This window comes from Hydra viridissima, unplaced genomic scaffold (assembly GCF_058129835.1).
Source record: "Hydra viridissima isolate aposymbiotic clone 2 unplaced genomic scaffold, HvirCarnegie_v1 scaffold_5, whole genome shotgun sequence".
In the NCBI taxonomy this organism is placed as follows: Eukaryota; Metazoa; Cnidaria; class Hydrozoa; order Anthoathecata; family Hydridae; genus Hydra; species Hydra viridissima.
The window spans coordinates 16,267,762-16,293,250 of NW_028324304.1; the positions used below are offsets into that span (position 1 = coordinate 16,267,762).

Sequence of the window (25,489 nt, forward strand, 5' to 3'; positions counted from 1 at the left end):
TCTCCTTCATAATATCCTATCTTGGGTGTTTTGAATTTGACAGACTGCTAGTAAAACTTTACTAGCAGTCTGTAAATGAAAGTTATATAGATAACAAGCATGGTTTGTTAAAATTTTATATATTAAATTTTTCAAATCATATTTTTTAAATTAAAAAAAAAAAAAAATGTTTATATATGCCAACTATGTTTGTCAACATATCTATGTGAACATTTTTCTTAGCATTACATTAAAAATTACATTTAAAAATATAAATACTTTTGATTACATTTAAAAATATAAATACTTTTCTTAGCATTACATTAAAAATTACATTTAAAAATATAAATATAAATAAAAATATTTAAAAATAATAAAATTCTTAGCACATTTACATTTAAAAATATAAATAATGAAATAAAAAATTTTTAAAAAATATTTATAAAAATAATAGATATTGTATAATTATATAGTGCTATTCACAAAATAGTTATTAATTAAAAACATTCTCTTACATAAATAGTTAATTCACGTGTTTTGAGAACAAAAAGTAATAGTGATGCCCTCCCCTCATTCTGTTTAAATATGAATAAAAAAACTAAAATGATTCATATTTAGCAAGTGAAAGATTTTTAGTTGATCATTATGAACAATTATATTTAGGTATTTAAAAAAATGCTGCATAGACCATGAATTACTATCAATGCGTCAATTCCAGGTGAACACTTTTTTTTTTCTTTTTTTTGTCATAAAATTCTTTGATTACCAATAATGTCATGTAAATGCTTTAACACATTTTATTAGGAATATATTCCAATGGACCAAAAAATACAAAGGAATGACATTAGTTTGCCAAAATATATGGTTAGACAAATTTCAAAATATCATTCAGCTTTTCTAGTTATTTCTACCTTTTATGGTTATAGCTGTAGCCTTTTTTAGCAATGGGTTGTATTTCAAATTGTGTGAAATTTTTTTTTTAAAAGATTCTTGACGGTGTTACATTAGCAAATCTAGAGATCACAGTTAACTCAGATGGTAATACTAATGGAACTCTGCTACAGTTGCTAGACCAATGTGTTACTATGTTTGGTATGTATACATAGTTTAGGTTCAGTGTAAATCCAGTATTGAATTTATTATAATTGTGTTCATAATATTTCTATGGCTGTTATGTTTCAGTGATTTTTTCTCTAGTTTTACTTAATTTGAACTGAGTTTCAATGAAATTAGTTTTCAGTTATTTTCTGCAGGAAAGCGCACATTCATGCAATGGATTTGTTCACCCTTGTGTGGAAAGAAAGCTATTGATAATCGGTACATAGTTTTCTGTTGATTCAATTCTGTAATCCAAAAGTTTGATTCTAAGTATTAGGTTTGCTTTTTATATTTACATAATTTTTTTTAGTATAAAGATCTTTACACAATGCATGAACTCTTTTATCAGTATATTTAAGAAAGGCTTGAAGTTTATTATTACTATAGAAATATAATCTTAATGAAATGATTTCAAAAAACAATTTCACAAAACAATTTCACAAAAAAAAATGTCTATCCATGAGTAAAATTATAAATGTCATATTTTTTTAGCAAATGTTTTTGAAATATTGAATGCATTCAAATTTACTTGGGAACAGTTAATTTCATAATTTTCAGTAGGAAAAATTTAAATTCAATAAAAAAAAATCTAAAAAAAAGAACCTCTATGGGATTGGAGAATAATGACTAAAATATACATCTGCAAAATAAAGCTTATTTCCAACCCTTAGTTATGAATCACTTCTTTGTTTTAGAGATACTTTGGTATGAATTTTAATTGATACCATGGATTTTTACTTAAAAGGAAGTTTTAAAAGCACTTAAGTTAAAAAATAGTGTGAATGTATGATTTTTGTTGATAGGGCACAACTCAAGAATGATTAACTTTTGGATAATGTAAATTTTTTTTTTATAAAATCTATGCTTGTAACAAAATTTTAACAAAAACCTCATAGTGATCTTCTGTACGAAGATTCTTCTGTAACAGTTCACACATGAAGTTGATTTATGTACAAGGATTATGGTAGCAAGTTCCCATAGTCTGTAAAAAATATTTTGTAGATTGGATGCTGTAGAGGATCTCATGAAGAATTCATCACTGATCAGTGAGGCTCGGTCAATTATGAAAATGATTCCTGATCTTGAGAGGATTTTAAGAAGGTATCTGACCATTTTTTAAAGAAATATTTTTTCTGTTTACTTTTTATATTAGTTTTAAGTTTTCAATCTACATTCAAAAACTTTTATACTGTTTTTAACCATGATATTATATGTACAATAATTATAAAAAGACTTCAATTTTGTACAATTTAGAGTGCACTCTCTGGGTTCATTAAGGCGAAGTAAGGAACACCCTGATAGTCGAGCTATCTTTTACAATGATGAGATTTACAGGTTTTAAAGTTTTTTTTTAATGAAACATATACATACATTACATACATTACATACATTACATACATTACATACATTACATACATTACATACATTACATACATTACATACATTACATACGTTACATACGTTACATACATTATATACATTACACACATTACATACATTACATACATTACATACATTACATACATTACATACAATACATACATTACATTACATATATTACATTAACATACATAAACACATCAGTTTTTAAAGTATAATTTTTCCCAAGTTTTCTCAAATGAGATGGACTTTTATCAAAATAACTAAGTTAATGAGAGCATCCAGAGGAATATTAAAACTAAATCTTTCAATCAGATGAAATAAATGTTGCTCTGTGAAGGCAAATTTTATCTACTGTTCACCTTTTCTCGCAAAAAGTAATTCCTGAGGGCAATCATCAATAGATCTTTATATATAAGACCTTACAATTCAAGAACTTTGATTTTTTATGATTTAAAGTAATCCATAACAGATTCAATGTTTTGAATCACAAATGTTTTTGTTATCTTGTAAAATTCATCGACCAGTCATTAACTATCCAAATAATATGATCTATTGCAAGTTTTATTCTGGCTTTCAAAATTCTTACAGATATCACTAGTTTCTTAACTGGATGGCTACCAAACAAATTCTTTTGAATTAATTTTTGTTTAGATTTTGACCCTTTAATTTGTGCAATGAAACTGATGCAAGTATATTAAGTTTGACAGCATTCTTGCAAAAATCATTCATGGAATTGCCTACCAATAATTTATTGGGCTTTCCAGTTGTGACTTAGGTCTTCCAGTGCAAGAGTTTTTTTTAATAGTTTTGACGATAAGTTTTACTTCACTGCTTTTGAAATATCTCAAAGTAATTGAAAAAATTAAATTTCATATAAATTTTGGCCTTTAATTTTATTTATAAAAATTTGATTTAATTGTGAGGTATAATACTGTTTCTAAACTTTTGCACTAAAGACTTTTAAAAAAAACAATTACATTTTAATTAACCATTACAGTTTATAAATTTTGTGGTTTGTTTTATGAATTAAATTAATATAAAGAATATTTGTCAAAAATTTCAGCTGATTTGAGAAAGTTTGTGAAAAGTTACATTTTAAAAATTGAAAAAATTTTGATGGTTTTAAGCTTTTGCACACTGCTATATGAATTAAGAGGCTTTTAGCGTGTTTATAAGTTGTAGTAAAAGCTTTTGCTAACATTTCAATGGTAGATTTAATAAAGTCATATATTTTTACTTTCTATTATATAGCAAGAAGAAAATAAGTGATCTATTAGCTGCATTGGATGGTTTTAAAAAAGCTGATCAAGTGATTGGTTTGTTTCAACAGCAACTTGCTAACTTTAAGTACTATTTTTTTATTTTCACAGCTATCTTTTTATCACGAAGCTAGTAATAAATGTTTCAATATTTTTGGGCTTCAGTCCTGTGTTATAAAGTTTAAAACCTTCTGAAATTCAAATCCATCATAAAATAAATATTCATTACCATATTAAATAGAAAAAATATTTTACAAGTTAGCACCTTTAGAATTTTAGAAACATTATCTGTAGACTGTTCTGGTTTTTATTAAAGCTCCACCCTTGTTAAGAGTCTACTATGTCATGATCCTGTTAACAATGGTAAACAAATTAAAGTTTAAAAATTTCAATCTCTTTTATTCCATAAAAGTAATTATGCTATAATGTACATTGTGTTCTTTTATTTTTTAAAGATTATCTCCTAATTTCTAAGCTATTTATATTAATGGTTTATATAGAATTTGGGCAGTTTCCTGATTTATCCTCCTCTTTGACATTTTTCCTGGTATGTTTTTTTTCTTAGATATTTTATAAAACTCAAAGGTAAATAATGATTAAGAGTTTTGATCTTCATAATCTCCTTATCATTAACTATGGGAATTGCAATGTTACAATTACAATTTGCTTTTATTATTTTTTATTATGTGGCAGTATTCATGGCTACATGAATTAAAAATCATATAAAATAAATACTAAGAGAACAGAAAACCTTTTACAACTTTTAAAAAAATGGGCGACCCTTTTTTAACATTCATATTTTGTTTAAACATTTAAAAGTAAATTTAAGTTACACAGTTATTTTGTTTACAACAAAATAACTGTGTAGCTTGAATTTACATGACTACTACAAAATGAACAAACCATTAAAGAAAGTTTTAAAATTTTATTTAGCTGGTATTAGAAGCAATCATAGAACAGACCCATTAAAAAAAACAACAACTTCTAAATCTTGTTTCATAAGCTCTATCATAATTTGAGACTTAAAAATTTGCTGTGAATGTTATTGTCATGATATTAGTTTGAAATAATTTATGTAGAGTTATGTGTACAGTATTGCCACAATAGTAAAAAAATTGTCGATAGCTAACTTTATAACTCATGAAAGGAACATTTATTTAAATTTTGAATGAACACCTGATTTTGAACTTTGCTTTGGATTTAGAATGCATTTGACCATAAGAAAGCAAAAGAAACTGGTCTCATACATCCAAAACCAGGTAAAATTATCTTAAGTTTTAAGTTTACATTTGATCCATGAAAAAAAAAAACATTATTTTATTATTATTTTAAAAAACCTTTCTTTGTAAACAAGTAAACCATACTTTGCACTCAAACAAAATATTTATGAGACACTAATTAATTTTTTTAAATCCATAAATTTCAAAATCCAACTTATATATTATAATATGCATATATGTGTGTACACATACATACATACATACATACATACATACATACATACATACATACATACATACATACATACATACATACATACATACATACATACATACATACATACATACATACATACATACATACATACATACATACATACATACATACATACATCAAGTTTTCTGTATCAAGTTACTTTTGAAATAATCTACTTAGTTAAATTATGCCAATAAGAGAAAAAACTTTCTCACATATCTGTTTGGTTTTACATAAAACAAATTCTCAAGTTGACAAAAGTTTGTGTAACGTTTGAAATAATAAGTCTAATTACATTTTTGAGTAAATTATCAAAAATTAGTCTTTGCAACAGAAAGGTTTAGTTTCATTATAAAGTTATGTAATTTTTAAGTTGTATGATATATAAAGATAATAAGTCTAATTACATTTTTGAGTATATTATCAAAAATTAGTCTTTGCAACAGAAAGGTTTAGTTTCATTATAAAGTTATGTAATTTTTAAGTTCTATGATATATAAAGATAATAAGTCTAATTACATTTTTGAGTATATTATCAAAAATTAGTCTTTGCAACAGAAAGGTTTAGTTTCATTATAAAGTTATGTAATTTTTAAGTTGTATGATATATAAAGATATAAATATTTTGCAGCTTATGAATGGTATTTAAGTTATTTTACTTTTCAAAGTGTATATTTTAACTAAAAAAAAAAAAAAACTAAAAAAATAAGACCTAAATATTATGACAAGACTTATTCATTCAGTTATTTAATATTTAAAAAAGCATATATCAATATTTTACTTTAATCTATTAGGAGTGGTTTTGGAATATGACCAAGCTTTAAATGATATAGAAACCTGCGAAAAAAAACTTGATGATTATCTAAAGCAACAAAAAAAAAGACTGGGATGCGGTGTAAGTGTTTAAATGATAAAAATTTGAAAAAAAACCGTGTAAAAATATTTAGAAATGTAACCAATCCCAAGTTGATCAGGATTTCTACCAATGAAACTCCGACAACAATGTCTAAGTTAATGAAGATTTTTTTTTTTTTTGCATGAACTAACTTTGTTGTATTTGCTTTTAAGCTTGAGTTTCTCCCTTTTTCGTTCTCTTAAAAATGATCATTTCCAGATCTTCTTTCTTGAATGCACTTTTCTTTTCTAAATTAAAACAACTAAAAATTCCAAAAAGGAATAAAATTAAATATAAACCTAAAATTTTAGCCATTTCTATCTTGATTAAATATAAATCTAGACTTTTATCTTAATTAACCTTAAAAATTGCTAAAGATTTCCATATAAATATTTTATATTTTTTCTGTAAAAAAAAAAACAAAGGCAGGTAAGAAGTTATAAAGACAAAGTTTCTCTTTCGAAATTAAAGAAAAAATTTATCCAACAAATTTTACCGCTGGAAAATTTTGTTTAATAAACTTTACCGAGGAAAAATGTTTGTTGTTGATCATGCAAATCATTCAAGTTGTGAATTCTTTCGGTTGCATACTTCAACTGCTCCTTTAGCTCAGTTATAATTTCGTCACGTGTTATTGTTGTGCTCTTAGCCATTTCTTTTACTTTTTTAGACTCTAACATGTCCAAATCTAAAAAAACGAAAATAAGTAAGTCCGGAAGAGATTGCCATGCTTGAGGGCAATCAATTTTTTCTAATAATAAAATAACTCAAACATCTTATGGTCCGGTGAATTGCACTATCGTGTACGTAAACATGCATTAGTAAATTCAAAAAAGCTTTTTGTGTAAATCTTTCAAATTTTTTACTATTTTTTTAAATTATTTGTTTCTTTCAATGAAATACTAATAAGCTCATAAATATAAAGTCATTGATGTGCACTGATGTGATTTTCAACTTACTATTTGCAGCCAGAATTTCTCTTTGTTTTGGCCTGAGATACCCATAATCAAAGACTAAGCCACCTAATATTAATAATATCAGCATACCACCCATCGCTAACACAGCTGTAGTGTACATTTCGCTTGTTGGATCCATCAAATCAAACAGTTTATTTGCCTGAAAATAGCATTTTTTTAATGTTTATAAATATCATGTGTATAAATATCATGTTTATAACCATTATGTTTATAAAAATCATGTTTATCAATATTTCAAAACTGTATAAATAGGAAAGTAAAATTTTTACCGGAAATTTTTTTTCTACATTATCTGATTGTATGGCTGCAATTTTCACTAGTTGCCTATCTAAATACTTTAACATTTTCTGCTGCATCTCTTTTTTATTCATAATTCCTCCAAGAAGAATACCGTATCTCTTATCCTCCATTTTTACTAATTGGTTAACTCTTAATTTTTTTAACTCATCATAGTAGCCAGCTACATAGTTATCTACAAGAATACCTTCAATATCTCGCTTCCCAGTTTTTTTTACTTCTTCAACCATACTGTTAAAATCTGTGTAATCTAGAAGATTCTGATTCGTATTGAATGCATATAAATTAAGAATTTTTATTAAAAAGATTGTGCAATAAATGCGTATAAGAAACTTAGAGTACAAGATTTTATTACAGCAAAATTATGCACCATACCTTTTACTTTACATTTATGCGTAAATGCATATCTGTATTCTTGAGAAAACTGAATTGCCCCAACCTAAAAAAATATCATGAGGTGAACTCTCAGTTTTATCCCTTTTGAATTACTTCTTTTATGGATTGTTTTTTTTTTTAAACAAGTTAATATTCTAAAAGGTTTTTTTTTTTTTTTTTGTTACACCAGACACTAGAGCTTGATAGGCTTCAGAAAAATCATTTCAGTTATAAAAACTTTAGTTATAATGTTAACTTTTGTCTAAAGTTCAAAAGAAAGACATTTGACCAGTACATTGGTTTGTTAAAAAGTTTATGTTTTATAATTAATATGCAAGTCTGAAGATCCATCTTATGAATGGAGTTCTGAAGTCTGAAGAATATCCCTTTTAAGGAGATTTCTTTACTGATTATGTTAAATAAAGAGTTTTCTAACCTTGGCGTCATACAGTTCTGTAGGTTGTATATCTCTTGCAACATATAAGCCTGCAGAGATGGCTCCAGTTAGTATTGAAATAATTATCACTCCAGTGGTTATCCAAATGACACTGAATATTCTACCTAGGTATCCTCGGGGCGCAATATCTCCATAACTATAAAAAAAGGGTGTTTTTTTTTTAAAATAACGAAGTTTTTTTTTGTTTCTTATTTTTTTGTTCTCTTTTTATTAATACTTTTTATTGAATATTAATATTTTTATTGAATATCAAAACATCAGCATTTCATCACTACATCAGCGTTTATTCTGGTTTTGAATTTTAAAAAGTATCTATTACCCTACAGTTGTCATGCTAACGTACGCCCACCATATGCCCTGAAACACACCTCGAAAAAATGTCTTCGGAAATTGGTCTTTGTTCCAATTCATTTCCTTTTAAAAGAAATTTTATTTAAAAAATATTTTATCATTTATACTCATTATCGTTGACCTATCCTTTTATTTTAATAAAAATCAGGAACTTTACCAACATCCAGATAATAATGCCAGCGCAAAACATCATAACTACTGTGATTCCAAGCAAAGGCAAACATGCAAATAACGCACTAAACACTTTTTGACCCCCATCGTTAACTGATTTTTCAAGAAGTAAGTAGCCAGGTGCTTTGATAATGGGTACAAATAACCTGTCCCTAGAGGAAGGATTAAATCATTTTAGTTTCCACTTTATTATTAACATTTTTTATTAAATAATGCAATTCACCGCAAAGACATTTTAAATCTCATTTGCGTAGGAGCCATGCTTTTATATCTTAGATACTGGTAACATGGCTCCATGGATAACAAACACAAAAATGTTTGAGGTGATGCCTTAGTTTTAGCTTAAGGTCTTCTAAAAACGTGTTGTTAACTGTTAGTTATAGCTTCAGGTTTTCAAGAACCTTGATATCGCTATAACAAAAAAAAAAAAAACACTAGTTGATTTGGCTCTAACAATCAAAATGTTAATTGATACCGCTCCATCAATAAAAATGTTCACTGGTATTGCTCTACCTAAAATATAAAATTAGTTTTTACACTTGCTTACGCAGCTCAGTTTAGTCTACCTTTGACTGTCTTGATCTTGTCCCCCTAGTATAGGAAGTGCGATGTCGTAGTTGTTATCGATATCTGATTGAACATCTTTAAGTGATTTTAGTCGATTGTTTGGGACATCCCAATTAATGGTACTTTCCCCATGTCCCTAAAAAAATTAATTTATAATGACACATAAAATGAGTCCCTGTTAAAAAATTAGAAATCCTTTTATATGATTATAGACTTACTCTGGGACACTTTCCACAAACGACTGGGATCATAGCTTCTAGAATTTCATAAAAAATTCCTTTGTAAATTGGAGTCTGTTTCTTGGTGAAGTTTTTAATGCTTTGTGTATACGGAGGATATTCGTACCATGTGACATTAATGACTTTTGGGCAACTGCATTCCTCTGAAATTTTTAGACACTCAATAAAAATGTCAATTGCAATTAAAACTTACTATAATTAAATTTTACAATTAATTAACTACAAGAAATTATAACAAGAAATTACAAGAAGTTATAATTATAAGAAATTACAATTAAAACTTATTCTCGTGCCGGTCAAGTATTATACGAGTGTCATTTAAAATGGTGTAAATGTGTATTAGTGTCATATTACTGATACTAAGCTCTAAAGTGTTTTTGAGATTTTATGTATATTTTTTGTGCTCTATTACCTACTATCTTGAGAAATATCTTTTCTTTAGTAGTTCCATATTTATTTGATGCTCTACATGCATAGTCTCCCTCATCATCAAGTATCAATTTCTCTAGTGCTATACTTCCGTTTTTATCGTCATTCTAAATAGATTTTCAGAGCGATCAACTAACAGTTCATTCAGTCAGTCATAATGCCACACTGCCTTGTAGCATTAAAAGTTAAAATATTAATTCCTAATGCATTCATTTATCTTGTTTTTTCTTAAAATTTTATGTTTTAAGATAAGTTATTTTATTAGAATTGTGTATTCTGGTAAAAAGCAAAATAGAAATATCTTTAAAGCAGTTCGTCGTTCAGTTGTCAAATGTAACTATGAAATTTTAGGTTAAAAGCGAATTTCCTTTAAGAAAAAATTAACTTAGTGGATAAAAGTGTTAGGTAGACGCTTTAATGTAAAAAAAAACAACTAAAAGTTAAAATTTACTTACAAATAATTTTTTGATAAATAAAATACCATATCCACAAAAACCTGTTTGCGTAAATATGCAAGGAGACGAAGTGCACATCGAATAGTATTTAAAACTTCAACTTTATACTTTCAAGTTATTTGCATTTTCTCACTTAACACCTATATCCACTCGTGCCTTAGTATCGGTCAATTTAATATCTATCGGTTATGTAAATTTATGAGTTAAAACTTGAAACATGATTTTTTAACCATAATTGTTTAAGCGAATCTCTTATTTTGTCGGATAACTGTAAAATGATACTAACCTTGACCATATCAGCTCTAAGTTCATTTAACAATTTAGTTGTATTGTCTTCTTTCAACCATTTTATTTCCGTTTTTTCACTATACGATACTACACAAGATAAATTCACAGCTCCATTTTCACTGGCTTTGATTTCCCTAGTGCTAACTAAGGATTTGTCCGTTCCAATTTTTACGATAACTGGATAATCTGTAAAATAACGTGCTTTTTATTATTTTTTTGCTGCATTTTTAGAAATTTAGTCATAAAGTTTAGGTTATCTCTAACCCTAAACATAATTTTACAGATGGTCTGTAAAAATGGCTGACAAATTTTGTTGTAATGTTAGGTTATTGTTTGCTTTGCCTGTATAGGTTTGAAAATAAGGAATGCGGAAACAAGTAATTAAGTAATGCGTTTGTGATGTTTCAACCTGATCTAAAAGATAATAATCAACATAAGTTTGTCAGTGGCGTAGCCAGACGTGAGAAAGCGTCGAACACTGAGTGTAAATTTTATTTAAAGCTCGTTATATTTCTTTACTAACATTCTATATCCGTTGTTTTCTACATCTAGCTAACGCCACTGGACGTACACTCATCGTGTTTCTTTTGAATTAACAGTTGTTTTTGTCGTTTATTCTCTGTCATGAAAGAATCCTAACGTTTATTTTCCGTGTTCCTCCGAAAAAAAAAAAAAAAGTAAAAATTTTCTTAATGAAAAAATGTTTTAAAAAATTCCATGTTTCAGTGAAACATAAAAGCTTGTCAACTCTTACGTTTTTCAGAAACCCGGGGGACGTTTATGTTTTACCTCGCGGAAAACTATAGGAAACAGTGCCGTTGAATCCTTTTCCGTTAACTCGGCTGTCCGTTTTAAAATTGATAAAGAATCTTATTCCAGAAATAGTTATTTTGATCGAATTCCGAACCTTCATGCCACACAAACGATTGGTGTTGGGGGTAGAGAATGAGACCTAAGAAAAAGTTATATAGAATCATTTTTTCCTTAAAACTTAATAACGCAACCAATAGATGCAAATAAGTATGCTAATGAATTTCAGCAAGATACTGAAAACAAAATAACATAACTATTATAAAAATTACTAAAATATTATAAACAATAAGTAAATAATATTCAACTAAAGTGTTTAAATGATTATCTAAAATGTAGAAAAAGTTTTGCTCAGCCCATAAGAAGAAAAATATTTAAACGTTGATTTTAAGAGAAAATTTCGGCGGTTCTTTGTTTTTTTGTTGCTTTTTTTTTTTTAAAAAAAAAAAAAATCCAAAAACAAACTTGGTCCCATCCACTTTCTTCGGTTCCTTGTCTGAAGATCATCACGTAATCATAATAAAGACAGTTTTTACTAGGTTCTAAATCAAACAGATCGAATGTTATTTGGAACACGCCTGTTCCGTTTAACCCATTAAACACAATTTTGCAGTCTAAATCGCCGTCGTAACCTAGCGAACTTTCAAATCGTGGGCTGTTAAAATCAAAAGTGTCCTCCAGACTAATATTCCTGTAAGTGTCTTTGTCGCATAGCGGAACTAAATTTAAGATTTCTTAAAGTCAAATTTACTATGCTCAGAATACATAAAAATCACAAAACTTCAAATTAAAAGAAAGAAACCTTGTAAAAACCGATTGTTGTCAATGTCACTGCTGCTTCTGACCTAAAATACAAATTTAATATTCGACAAAAAAAAAAAAGTTGGCAAAAGTGTCATTTAAGAAATTTGTTTGCGTTTATGGAAATAATTTTTGCAAAGAATTCTTTTTTTGAGCATTCTTTAACAGTACTTACCGACGTAAATAAGAAAAAATAAAAAAAAGAGATTAAAAATCGAATTTCTGACATATTTTATGACTTCTTGTTATCAATGAAGGAAGAAAATTTTCGTTTTTTTTATTTGAATGCGTATTTACCATTCAACGAAATTCTGATATGTTTATTATCAATTTTTAATGCATTCGTTTATACTATTTTTTTTAGCGTTGCTACAATTTAAATTTAAACAATCCTTATTTTTTCATTCTACCAGGTTTTTTTTTAAAGAAAAAATTTAGCAAATATTGATAAAGAAAATGTCAAAAAATACGAGGTTAACAGTTGATATATATAAAAACAAGACGTTATTGCTGAGAATGCTTTTAGTTTGGTGTAACTTTTACATAGAGCATTGTGTATTGGGGAAAAGGAAATAACCGTTACCAGATGGAAATACCCGAGTCTGCGCTTCGTACCCAAACCCCTAATGATTACCATTTAAAATCGCAAAGAAAAGGTTTCAAAAGGTAAAATATTCTCCTTTTTTGTAGTTGTATTTTCAGTACAAAAAACCCATTTTATTTTACATTAAATGGTCAAACTTTTTTTTTTTTTGATAATCTATTGTAGTCATGTGTCAAACATAAGAATTGCTGTAATTTTATGAAGTGTGACCAATGCTTGAATCATACTAGCCTTGCCTTGTAAAATACAGTAAACGTCTTTGAAGCTTGCTGTAGGAAAAAACGTTAATGAAGTTTACCAATATCTCGTTATGAAATTTTAGAGACCATTGTTAACAATATTAGTTTCAATATTCTTTTTTCAAATAAATGTAAATTGAAAACTATCAACTTATTTGAAAAAAAAACTGAAAATTGAAAAAGGAAGCGCCTTACAATCGAAGAATTTAAATGATGATTTTTTTTTTTTTTTGCAATCTTGCACAACGTGTAAATTAAAGTTTTACCCAAAAATGAAGAGAAAAAAAAAATGCGAAAAAGAATGCATTGATGTAAATCTTTTTAAAAGCACGATTTCGAGGAGGTAGGAGATGCATTTGCAAAGTTTGAGTCAACCAAGGTACTATTTTCTAGGTTGCTGCGCAACTGTAACAAATTTTCGCGCCATCCTTAATCATTTAGATTTTTTTCGAAACTTAGGATGTTTTCTTTGTCCAACGCTTCCCCGTCGCTCTGTTGTCTGATTTCAACAATAGGTTGACAGTTTCTAGTTCTTATGTGCAGGTTACTTGTTACGCATTGTATATCATCGTTCTCATTTTCAACAAATTTTCATGTGTTGTCATTACCGTTATCAAACTCGTAATCTTTTCTAGACAAAATATCTGTAGTTTTTTTACTTTAATTTTTGTATTCTTGAAGTTATTGTTTAACACGCAGAATAACGTGAATAAAACAATTCAAGGTTTCAAACGACGCGATGTCTAAAAATTACGTAAGTATTGTCTCGATTTGCACGCTTTCTCCATCGCAAAAATTCACACGCTCAAAAGTATTGTTTGGTGTTTAAGGTTCTCGAGTTTTATGCGATATACTTGCGTTTGTGATAAAACGGTTGCACATAAAAAAATATTTTGAATAAAATCGAATTTAAGCTGGTTTTCCTTGCCGCATAATAATAGTAGGATGTCTGATCTAGATGAAGTTCTAGAAAAAAAATTTAAAACACCGTTAAATTTTTCTTAACAGCAAATTTACAGGTGATTTAAATTTGATGTTAAGGTAATGGGCGCAGAAGATTTAATAATCATAATTATTCTGTTCTCTTGACAAAAGTTTAACTTTCTAGATACCAGTCTACTCAAATTGAAAAGTTAGTGGCAGATTTAGATGTTTATGAAGAAAAGCGAGATGCGTCACTTAAAGATACCATGAGAAGCATTTTTAATCGCTTTGATAAAGAGTAAGTTTTGTGTGTTTTTTTTTCCTATGAACTTTATGTTGTCTTTTATGCTGCGTCGTACGGTTGGTGTTGATATACAATACCAAAGTACCTTTAATTGAGGCCGTTTTCAATTTTTCAAATAGAATTTTACAAGTAACTTAATTCTATTCGCTGGCAAGAATGCGCTTGGATAAATTCATCTCAAATATATTTAAGTATGGCAAGGCTGTAATATAAAAAATCATACTTAACGTTTTATATAAAAATCATACATATAGTTTATAAAAATCATACGTAACTACGTTTTTTTTTGCTCATACTGAACTTTTTTGTTCTAAAGGTGAACCTTTATCTGCATCTAAAAAAAAGTTGGGGGCGGAATTTCATTATGAAAATCTGCACTTTTTATATTGATTCAACTTATCGGAAAAAAAGTTGTTTGATCGCATGTTTGGATCTTTATTTAATTATCTTTCTAGGTATCAGACTTGGGAGCGAGCTGTGAGATGTTTGTCCATGTTGGATTGTCTCATTTCACTTGCTACGTACAGGTATTTGTTAGTGCCTTTTGAAGTATAGCGTTTGAAGATAAGAAATATTCTAATTGTAAGAAATGTTCTAATTTCAGAACAGAAAAAAACCATAAAAGTGAGTTATAATACCTGCCGCATTATATAAAAGTTAATTGTATCTCATTATGGTTATTACTATTTTGTTATAAATTTTAATTATGCTGCTATCGTAGTGATATTTTTTTTATTGAAACAAAATTTTGTTAAAATATTTTTCTTGTGAAGCTTAAATATCGAAGGTCTATCCTGTCGTCCTGAAATCTTTGGTTTGTGCGATGAAAATGGGAAAGAAGTGCAGGTTATTTTTGTAAATATGCAAATGTACGAATAAAATATGCAAATGTACGAATAAAATATGCAAATGTATGAATAAAATATACCACTAAACTTATTGTATGTCATAAAGTTAAATCTGTTTTAAATTTGGTAAATTTTTTTCTTTTTTTCTATAAATACCGTTGATTTATTTTTTCAACTCTTACAGCCGTTTTTCGAGCTCGTAAATTGCCGTCATCCTTGTATGAACCAAATTAACACTGGTGAACTAATTCCTAACGACATCGTCATTGGAAGAAATGAGGTATATTTAAATTCTCTACAATTTGTTATTGAAGGTTGGCGCGTTAAAACAAAATTTACTGATTTGAAATTTAATGAAAAGAATTTTTTAAAATCCTGAAACTAGAAAAAAGTGAACGAATTTTACGTAAGGATTTAAAAACAACGCTCTACTTTTAATAAATTTCACTTTTAGGATCCTAAAAATAAAGAAAAGGCTTCTAGTTGCTTACTGATTACTGGACCGAATATGGGAGGAAAGTCCACGCTGATGCGGCAAGCAGGCGTTTTAATCATTATGGCCCAGATGGTGAGTTGTATTAAACAAAGATTTTATTTGCTTCAACATTTAACGTTTTCACCACAAAGAATAAGGGTAAAGTTGCCGCGTTTAGGCGAGCGCTTTTACTTAGAAAATTTCGTTTAAAATTTTTGCATTGTTGTTTAACATAGGGTTGTTACGTCCCGGCCGAAGTTTGTCGCTTTACGCCAGTCGACCGTGTTTTTACAAGGCTTGGTGCACGTGATAGAATCCTACACGGTAAAATGCTTGGCTAATTAATGATTCTTAAGTATTTCACAAGGTGTCTAAACAACGTTTAAACTAAATTTTTTTTACTTAAAAATTTTTTTGCAGGTGAAAGTACGTTTTTTGTTGAATTAAGTGAAACCTCGACGATATTTCGACATGCCACTAAGCACTCTCTTGTGTTGTTAGATGAACTGGGTTTGTTAACACTTCTATTGTTTGGCAATTTAAAAAGCTTCAATAAACAAGTTTCAATTTTAATGTGTTACGATTGAACTATGAGTTTTTATTTAGGTCGAGGAACTGCCACGTACGATGGCACTGCCATAGCATCAGCCGTTTTACACGAACTTTCGAATGGACTGGGGTGTCGAACTCTTTTTTCCACACATTATCATTCGATTGTTGATGAATTCGCGAAAATACCGAGCGTAAAAGTTGGTCATATGGTAAGTCAGTAATTCAAACTAAATCCAAAGTTAAAAAAAGAAAATGGAAATTAAAAACCCTGCTAAAAATCTTTTCAATTTTTTTTGCTGTTGCATATAGATGTGTGTGCACCTATAACTTTTCTTAGTTTTGATGTTTCTTTAAAAGGCCTGTATGGTAGAATGCGAAGATGAAGAAGGCGATCCCACTAAAGAAAATATTACTTTTTTATATAAACTCACTTGTGGTGCATGTCCTAAAAGCTATGGTTTTAATGCTGCAAAATTAGCCGGAATACCTCTGTGTGTAAGTAGATCGGCATGAAAAATTATATTTGAATTTTGGAAATGAATTTTGCTATAAATATAAATATATCGATTTGTTTTTTTAGATCATTAAATCTGGGTATCTTAAAGCGAAGCAGTTTGAAGAATGCGCAAGAACGATTAGAACTCTGAGGTAACAGAAAAACAAAATGATGCAATTTAGTTGATTTTTTTTAAAAAAACAATTACAAAATTTTTTTTATATTTAGGTGCTAAAGTATTGCTTTGTTTATAGATCGATTCTGAGTACTACTCCCGAGGAGTTAAGAATAAAACTTCAAACGTGTTAATTTCAAAAGGAGAATTTCGGGTTGATGCCGTATTATTTGTGGCGTTAAGTAGTTTTGATGTAAGGCCGTCCTTTTGTTTGTTTTTAAATTAGAAAATCCTATGAGAATTTTTTTTTAACGAGAAAATCTTAAACCAATATAAATTTAAACGGACGATTAATAGACGATTTAAATCATCTGTTAACAGACGTTTCAAACTAACGCCATCTTCAGGATATAAATTTCGTGGTTAATAGACGATTCAAACTAACGCCAACTCCAGGAAAGTCGGGAAAACTCACCAACTAAATTCACCGAAAATTAAAAAAAAAAACACAAGAAAGAAGTTTTAACAGTTTAATTAAGCCAGTCCAGTGTGGCCTAGAAAGAATGAAACGTATCTGAAATGGAGTCCTAATAACAAAACTTATTTTTACACTATTCCTATTATTAGCTCCTCGCTTTTGACAGGTCTGTTATTAAAGAACATCTTGTTATTATAATGCACTTTTGTTATTTGAGTGCAAAAAAAAAAAAAAATACCATAGATACTTTTGTAAAATCTAAGTATTCAGTTTGGTCAGAGAAATTAAAAAAAAAAAAAAAAGGTTTCAAATAAGTTAGTACTATTTGTAATAGTATTATCGTTTAGTACCCAAACATATCGTGCTCATAAGGCTTACCAATCCATTTCCCACACAAAGATTCGTTTAGAGCTTTAAAGAGACATTGTTTAGTTAATTGGTACTCTTTTGCTAGCATTTTCGCGTTGTGATACGTTTGTACTGTAATATTGTTCGAGCATAAAGAAACAACCAGTTGTAACTTATCAAAAAACGCCAGTTTACACAACCGTGACGGCGTCTGAATAATGGTTTGTCCAGTGATTGAGTTAACGGCCTCGACTGTGTTTTGACCGAAATACCAATTAAAACTATTAGAAGTTGCTTTTGAAGTATCTCGAATTGTCTCATTATTACTTGGAGTTCCAAGAGAAGGAAAATTTAATCGATAAGGCTGTGGACAGTTTTGTATACTTGCTGCCCTTTTGAACAAGGCGCGGTGTAAAGCTTCATAATTGTAATGAAGGCCGATAACTATACCTTGTAAGTAAACTGGTTCAATAAACAAGCTTAATATAGCACCTTGAACCCCTAACACATTCCATTTCAGAAGCTTATCACTGCAGGACATAGTACGCAGGCGTTCACCTTCTAAAATTCCATCTGACGTTTGAATAGTGTTTTCGGGAACAGGAATCGTTCCTAAATGTTAATATATATTTTAAAAAAATAGTTGCGCAAGTTTTTTTTTCTCGAAAAAGATTCGATCGATAAACTTGCTCAAGAAAAAAAAAAAAAACATGTACACACCTTGACCGTTTTCTATTTTCGTTCTTAACATACCGGCCGTTTTATTTTTAGCGTTTTTCTGCGTTTGTATCGAAAACACACGTCCATCACCACATGGTGCAGTATTTATATAGAGATATATCTTTATTGTAGGTTTTAAAACAAATTTACCATTTGCTTTTTTATTAAATATTACGTCAGGCTTCATTTGTAAAGCTTTGATTAATTCATCGTATAAATATTGTCGGAAACCGCGACAAGCAATTATTTCCCCATGACAATCATTTAAAATTTCACCTTTTTGGCCGATTTGTTCACCACTAATGCACTTGGTACCTGTACCAATGCTGATCACTTTCAATTTCGGAGCTACATTTCCGTCTTCGTAACTGCACAAAACAAAGCCGGCAATAACTTTTGTCTGTGTTTCATTTTGTAATAAAGCTGAAAACTGATTTTGGACAGCATCAGCGATTGCGTCACTAATTTCACCAGGGAGTTCGTTTTTAGGCTCTGTTGTGACAATATCAGTCGTTTCTTTGCAACTTTCTGAGTCTATACCGTATAAAACCTTTAAAGATATTCGAGCTGCTGTAGTTTTTGCAGTCTTTTTGCTGGCTCCCTCACCCACAAACTCGTGATCACCAATGTAAGCAATTGCCTTATATTTTTTTGCACCCTCAAGATTACTCTCAGTAACGGTATACTTTACAAGTGGGTTCAATTTGTTAAGTAAGACAATAGGTTGATGAGCCTGAATATGACCCGTTTCTTTTTCTTCAACCACATCTTTAAAATCTATTGCTGTCCAATCAGCGGGGGATATCCCATTTAGTTCTTGGAATGCTTTCAAAATAAGTCGAAGTTTGGCTTTTTTCTTGGACTGCGCTTTCGATTTATATAATTTTCCTTCTATCTCAGCTTCTACATTAAACTCAGCAAGCCCATTTAACTCTTTAACTTCGCTTTCCACAAAGTTTATACCTTGATACAATTCGTTAAAGACCTATGTTAAATATTAAAAATAATATATTACATGTGCAGCTTGATACTACTCTATGATAAATATAATACAAAAGTATAAAAAAAAACAGCTAGAAAAACAAGAAGCCTTACTGTATTTGGATGTCTAGAAGTATCGATCTTCCCAAATGAGTCACTTTTCTTTGGGTTTATCACTTCAAGTACTTTTTTCGTAGCTCGCAATTTTGCAAGACTTCTAGTGTTACCAATAGCTTCGTATGCTACGCCCTCTACCACCACTGTGGCATGGTACACAGGTTCATTACTACCTGGAAGCGGCTCTTGCTTAACAATTTCAAACTTAACATCCCCGCCTGTAAAAAAAGTTTAGTAGGATTTGCAACAACTATTTAAATATGATTTTAAAAAATTATTCATAATCATCTTTAGATCCTTAAATTTGCTTTTAAAGCTACTTCTTAGATCACAAAATTTATTTTAGTCGCTTATTTTTACCGACAAGATTTTTGAGTTGAGCGAGGGGGAACATCTTCTCAGGATTAGCTTCATCATTTTTATTGAGGTCATCTCTGTTATGTTTGATAGACGTTTCGAGACAGTCACTGAAGTCTTGTATATTGTACAAGCACATAAAAACTGATTTTGCAAGATTTGTTTTTGCTAATTTTTTACTGCGTCCCTAAAAATAAAACCAAATTATCAGAATAATTTTAATTAAACTAATCGAAACTACGAAAATCAAGTCAGGAGTTTTTAATAATGAAAAACAAAAATGACATCATTTAGTTAAACTAAATCATTATCAACGTTTTCATTTTATTTTTTACCTCTCCAAAAAATGTTTTGTTGTGTATTTCTGCTTCAGCTCTGAACTGATGATCACCCCTACCTGACCCTTCCATCCAGCTAATATCAAGATTAGGGAAAATTTCTGATAGCATCATTGCAGGATGATTACGCACTTTATCTACGTCGATTGATTGATGATTAGTGAAAAACTCTCTTTGAGTAAGATATTCTTGAGAAACTTCACTTGCATCCTCTCTAGGAGGATAGTAACCATCCTTTCTAGGGGGATAGTAAGCAGTTGATTGCATGAAAGGTTCTGAGTGATTAAAATGATGTTGCTGCAATGGTATATTTGATTCTCCATAATCATCTGTGTTGGGTGTGTAAGAGAAGTTTGACGTTGTCTCACTGTAACTTTTAAAAGTTGATCCAACTAGTAAAAACACATAGAACAAGCAAAAATATATAATTTAGCAAGAATATTATTGAGTAACAATGATTATTTGAAATCTTACTCTTGTATTGATTTAACTGAAAACAAACAAAAAATTTAAAATCAAGATTTTTGTTAACTTAAATATTTTTATTTCATAGCAACAATAACTACCTAATTCAAGTTGTTTACTGACCTTGACTTCTCATTGAGCTATTAATCAATCCATAGAACTGAAGTATGTTGAGTGCAAGGTTATATTTCGCTTTTTGTTTTGAGGTACCAGAACTTTCAAATAGTTGCTCATTTACAGTACAATAAGCTAGAAATTTTGGCTGTTGAGGTGTTCCTAAAAAGAGTTTTTAGTTTATTGAGAAATATAATAACAACTTTCAGAAGGGCTTGTTGTTGTTATTATATTGAATGAGTTGATTCATGAACCAAAATGGATATCAAGTTAATTGCTTACTGGAACTTAACAGAGTCCCAAGCTCAGAAGATGATTTTTTTAAAAAAAAAAAAAAAAAAAAAAGAAAAAAAAAGGGGGGTGGGGGTGGGGGAAAGAGCGCAACTCTTGTTAGTTTTAGATTAAAAAATTTTTTACTGTATTTTAAGTCACACAACAAGAAGAAATGACATCTAGCAGTTTCAAAGAATTTCACAGAACAAAAATAATAACATTATTAAGTATTACTATATAATACTGTTATGTCAATATTGAGGAAACCAAAGTTCTCTCCTGAGTCAAACTCAATTATCCAGGTCTCCTCAAAGTTGTTTTTACTCAAGATGGAGCTCCTGAGCATGCTTTAAAAAAGACCTATATATTATTGAAAATAATTTTCAGTACAAGCCAAAAATCATCAAACCTTCCAGTTCCCCAGACTTCAACCACACCTAGAGGTCTGCAGATTTATGCATCTAAATAATGCTATGGTTAGTCTTAAAAAATATACACATACATGTTCCTATTTTATAATTTTTTCTCATATCAATAAAATTTATGTTTCTTGTTAAATGCTCAACATTTTAAGTGACTACTTATTAAAGATTTTTTTTTTCTGTCACTGAAATTTTCAAGAGGATCCTTAAAGATTTGGAATCTTTTTATAAGTCATGTTACCTGTTATATCTTTGCAAGAAATTCCATAATATTCACAGGATCGTTATTTCTTCATTGTGAGCATTGGTTTATTTATTTAGTTTATCTCAATTTCAGAGCTGGATTTCAGAAACTATGGTTTATGCTGTGCTTGTAATGCCTCAGAGTGACATTTCCGATTGAGAAAAATTCTGAATTGTAGTGCTCAAGGATGATTCTACATAAGTGGTATAAATTTTAAACTCTGACCTCTTAAAATTAAATTGGATAAATTATAATCAACAAAAAGTATTTAGAGATAACAAAAGATGACAATCAATTCAACAATTCATTTTTAATTCATCTTTTAATATCAAAAATATTAAAAAGGGGCTCTGCACTTCAAACTATTACTTAGATGTAAATTTTTTATGATGGGTCCTGTTACATTTGATATGATAAAAACAAATCATTAAATACATTAGCTAACAGTTTTAGTTCATCTTAATTGTAATTTTTAACAAGTGCAATATATTTGTCACATTTTAAACTCTATTTGTGAATATCAGACTTGTAGTAAACAAATGCAGCATGACTAAACATAAAATAAATCAGCTTTTAGCAACCCAACCAACCTTACCCTCAACCAAAACCATTTTTTAAAGATTTAATTTACTTGCAGTTAAGAAAAAGCAAAATTTAACACTGTTTTTAATAGTTCTTTTGGCACACAAAAAAAAGTGACAACTAAAAATCTGGGCAAACATTTTAGTTTCAATATATCTTGTCTAGCAATGTTTTATAATTTTACAATCCTACCCATTATGTTGCAAATCCTCTACAATATACCATAGTCTTTATTTTTTCAGAACTTAATTAAGCATGTCTAAAAGCTTGAATAAAGAGACACTCTGAAAATAAGTGTACACTTTTTTGGATTTGCTTAAAAAAAAAAAAAAAAAAAAAAACAGTTATTGCTAGTCACTTTCACATGTAAAATGTCCCAAAATCGACCATGTTAGATATACTACAACAGTATAGGACCAGAGCAAAAGTTGGAAGTGGTCAGATTGCAAGAAAAATGTCTAAGAAACAGCTAAAACGCATATAAAAAGTGATTTATAAGGATGGTGTTTCAATGCTCAGCCAAGAGATTTAATTTTTTCCAGCAGCATATATTCAAAGTTATCAACGAAAAGACAAGCATTTGTTATCGTAAAAAAACTAAAACACCAAAAAGAATATCATCTTAGAAACTGGTTGTGTGTCCTAGGTGCAAAAAATGGTTTGTATTTTTTTGGAAAAAATTGTGATCATTGACGATGAGTCATATTTTCCTTTAAGCAACATCAATCTTTCTGGCAATGCAGGATATTATACTGATCCTGAAACAATCCCTAATGAGGTCAAGCTCAAAAGAGCAAATATGAGCCAAAATTATTATTTTGGATAGCCTTGTCTGAGAAAAGAGTTTCAAAGCATTACATCGCTCCTTTGAGCCAAGCAGTTGACAAGGATGTGTACATTTGCAAAGCTCTGTTTAAATTAAAGAAGTTCATCAATAAGGTTCACAAAAACAACTAAATTGTGTTCTGGCCTGATTTAGCTTCCACACCCTATTCAAACAAAGTACAAGATTACCTAAAATGTAAAAATATTGAATATGTGCAGAGACAAAAACCCAGCTAATGTGCCTAAATAGTATTCAATTGAAATTAGAAGATAAGTGTAACCAGATGATTGGCAAGCAGAAAATCTCTGCCAACTAAGAAAATGAATCAAGTATTGTATGAAAAAAATCAACTAAAATCAAGTACATAGGCTTGGGGTGAGTACTTTCACATGAGTTGACCGTGTTTGCCAAAATGGACTAATAAATTAATATACATTTTTTTATTTTGTAATATACAAGTTTCTTGTTATTAATCTTTTTAAAATAATAAAATTGATAACTCTGTTCAAGAGATATTTATTTTCAAAGTTTGTATGTTTTTTTTAGTTGTCACATGTTATATCATTATTTATTAGCTATAATGAAGTTCATTTATGTCACAAAACACACACAGTAAGAGGAAACAGATGAGTATTTGAATTTTTAAATATTAAATATTGAATTTTTAAATTTTGATTTAGTGTGCATCTGAAGCTCACCTTTTCTTTTTAAACATCTATTAATTATGGTAATTTATTTTTTGTTTGTTTTAAAGCTAATACATTTTTGAAATATAAATGAGAAACTCAAAGAAGTCCTTTTTCTATTTCTTTGCTTAAGTCTAAGATTAATTTGTTCAGAGTAATTTGCCTAAAAAGGGCATCAGATAAAAACCTAACTACTTAACTACCACCTTCTATTGTGCATGATATGTGTTTAACTATAGGACCTATATGTATTAAATCTTGAATACATGGTAAATAATATTTTTCAGGAATAGCTTTTTGTAAGGGTTTAGGACTGAACAAATTTGCTCACTGTGATTAGTACTTCTTATGATTAGACATATTACCAATATAGTTGAAAGCAACAAATTTGTAAACATATTAAAGAGCATTACTTCTGCTATAGGATATGTACTTAGTGTGCTGATAGCATATCCCATAGTCATTAAATACACATTAGTAAGTTATAGATTTAAGGGCTTTTTAATTACTCTATTGATATAAGTCTTGTTTTCAATTAGCACAAAAAATATTTTGAAGTAACATGATTACATAGGGCTAAGGGTTGTAATGGTTAAACTTCCATAACCTTGAGGGATCTCTAACTATTATATGAATTTTAATTTCTTGTGGTATATTATGGTATCATGCTGTAACTTTTTTGGGGAACTGCATTAACATTTTCCAAAAAAATGTTGTGACTTATCCTAATATTGCTCTCTGTTTTTCTTATAGCTAAAAACAAAACCACTTATTTAATTTCTTATACTGAATATCTGTAGAAATCTGTAGAAAAAAGTCTGTAGAAATAATAAAATATAACATTACAAATGATATAAATTTTACATTAATAGAAAAATAACAAGTTTACCTTCATCATTAAACTTCACAGTAATTGAAGGAAAAAGTTCATACAACTGGGAAACAGGATTCTTTTGCACATCTAATTTTGTTCGTTTGTTTTGAATATTAGGACCTTCAGAATCAGGATGACGGCGCTTCATAAACATCATTGTTTTTTTTGTTACTTAGACAATACATAGAAATATATAATATACAATGTATATATATATATATATATATATATATATATATATATATATATATATATATATATATATATATATATATATATATATATATCCATGTCATAAACAATGATAAAAATATTTATCATAAACAAAAAAAAAAGCTGTATATTTTAAGGTACATATCAGTTAAGATATACAGCTGATTTTGTATACCATCCATTTTATATATAAAATTATGGTTGTACACAATGAAATATCTATTCAGCTTAAATTTTTCAAAGTAACATTTACATTAAACTTATAGAACTAAAAACATTTAATTAGAAAAGATTTATGCTAACATTAGACTAAATTACTATGCAATCTATAGATAAAAGATTGAATTCACATAAAGTGATGTCAATTTATTTTATATTCAAAGTAATCTAAAACTAAAAAATTAATTTAGATACAGTGCAATCAATTTTTCACCAATAGATTGCATAAAAAATTAATTGCACTGAATCTAAATTAATTATGTAAAAAAGGTTTAATAAACCTTTTAAAAAAGGACAAAAAAAAATCTGCTTTTTTTAAACACAGTTCTGTAATTCTATAACTATCAGATTTTTAAAGCTTTAGAGAC

General features: G+C 28.8%; 3 protein-coding genes across 5 annotated transcripts in view; 1 reads left to right on the forward strand and 2 right to left on the reverse strand.

The window, feature by feature from the left end:
- LOC145188658 (DNA mismatch repair protein Msh6-like) overlaps window positions 1–17,154 on the forward strand; it is a 33,826-nt gene extending 16,672 nt beyond the window's left edge. For both annotated transcript variants that reach the window (XM_090086551.1, XM_090086550.1), the window contains 23 exons: window positions 643–697; window positions 784–843; window positions 966–1,071; window positions 1,233–1,296; window positions 2,080–2,178; window positions 2,332–2,412; window positions 3,712–3,807; window positions 4,036–4,082; window positions 4,220–4,266; window positions 4,924–4,978; window positions 5,990–6,090; window positions 12,855–12,973; window positions 14,259–14,372; window positions 14,834–14,905; window positions 15,152–15,224; window positions 15,411–15,506; window positions 15,681–15,794; window positions 15,938–16,025; window positions 16,122–16,211; window positions 16,308–16,462; window positions 16,611–16,748; window positions 16,834–16,901; window positions 17,004–17,154. In XM_090086551.1, the coding sequence (XP_089942677.1) occupies window positions 643–697; window positions 784–843; window positions 966–1,071; window positions 1,233–1,296; window positions 2,080–2,178; window positions 2,332–2,412; window positions 3,712–3,807; window positions 4,036–4,082; window positions 4,220–4,266; window positions 4,924–4,978; window positions 5,990–6,090; window positions 12,855–12,973; window positions 14,259–14,372; window positions 14,834–14,905; window positions 15,152–15,224; window positions 15,411–15,506; window positions 15,681–15,794; window positions 15,938–16,025; window positions 16,122–16,211; window positions 16,308–16,462; window positions 16,611–16,748; window positions 16,834–16,901; window positions 17,004–17,058 (1,993 nt within the window). In that variant the 3' untranslated portion in view covers window positions 17,059–17,154. The remainder of the gene's footprint in view (window positions 1–642; window positions 698–783; window positions 844–965; window positions 1,072–1,232; window positions 1,297–2,079; window positions 2,179–2,331; window positions 2,413–3,711; window positions 3,808–4,035; window positions 4,083–4,219; window positions 4,267–4,923; window positions 4,979–5,989; window positions 6,091–12,854; window positions 12,974–14,258; window positions 14,373–14,833; window positions 14,906–15,151; window positions 15,225–15,410; window positions 15,507–15,680; window positions 15,795–15,937; window positions 16,026–16,121; window positions 16,212–16,307; window positions 16,463–16,610; window positions 16,749–16,833; window positions 16,902–17,003) is intronic.
- Window positions 5,442–12,594, reverse strand: LOC145188725 (uncharacterized). Of its 2 annotated transcripts, XM_090086553.1 has the most exons (16): window positions 12,483–12,594; window positions 12,309–12,351; window positions 11,972–12,225; window positions 11,486–11,648; window positions 10,695–10,882; window positions 9,937–10,060; window positions 9,504–9,667; window positions 9,285–9,421; window positions 8,705–8,870; window positions 8,516–8,610; window positions 8,176–8,332; window positions 7,740–7,803; window positions 7,337–7,614; window positions 7,050–7,206; window positions 6,617–6,778; window positions 5,442–6,338 (listed from the first exon to the last, which is right to left on the reverse strand). In XM_090086553.1, exons 1-16 carry the CDS (start codon window positions 12,534–12,536, stop codon window positions 6,259–6,261), a joined length of 2,286 nt encoding a protein of 761 aa, XP_089942679.1. In that variant the 5' UTR covers window positions 12,537–12,594; the 3' UTR covers window positions 5,442–6,258. The 2 variants fall into 2 exon arrangements, with proteins under 2 accessions (XP_089942679.1, XP_089942680.1); XM_090086554.1 differs by lacking the exon at window positions 11,972–12,225 and having other exon boundaries at window positions 12,483–12,565.
- Window positions 17,155–17,589: 435 nt separating the features above from the next.
- Window positions 17,590–24,870, reverse strand: LOC145189415 (inactive double-stranded RNA-specific editase B2-like). Its single transcript, XM_090086552.1, has 7 exons — window positions 24,705–24,870; window positions 20,792–20,944; window positions 20,201–20,595; window positions 19,869–20,052; window positions 19,506–19,726; window positions 18,411–19,395; window positions 17,590–18,302 (listed from the first exon to the last, which is right to left on the reverse strand). The coding sequence occupies exons 1-7, from the start codon at window positions 24,844–24,846 to the stop codon at window positions 17,686–17,688; spliced, it is 2,697 nt and encodes an 898-aa protein (XP_089942678.1). The 5' UTR covers window positions 24,847–24,870; the 3' UTR covers window positions 17,590–17,685.
- Between the last annotated feature and the right edge of the window lie 619 nt (window positions 24,871–25,489).

Coding starts and splice junctions, on each gene's coding strand:
- LOC145189415 (XM_090086552.1), bottom strand. CDS start 24,846: ATGATGTTTATGAAGCGCCGTCATCCTGATTCTGAAGGTCCTAATATT. Junction 20,945..24,704: donor TGTGAAGTTTAATGATGAAG/GTAAACTTGTTA, acceptor AACTCTTTTTAG/GAACACCTCAACAGCCAAAA. Junction 18,303..18,410: donor GAAAATAGAAAACGGTCAAG/GTGTGTACATGT, acceptor ATTAACATTTAG/GAACGATTCCTGTTCCCGAA.
- LOC145188725 (XM_090086553.1), bottom strand. CDS start 12,536: ATGTCAGAAATTCGATTTTTAATCTCTTTTTTTTATTTTTTCTTATTT. Junction 10,883..11,485: donor TTCCTATAGTTTTCCGCGAG/GTAAAACATAAA, acceptor GTTATTTTACAG/ATTATCCAGTTATCGTAAAA. Junction 10,061..10,694: donor TTAGAGCTGATATGGTCAAG/GTTAGTATCATT, acceptor AAATCTATTTAG/AATGACGATAAAAACGGAAG.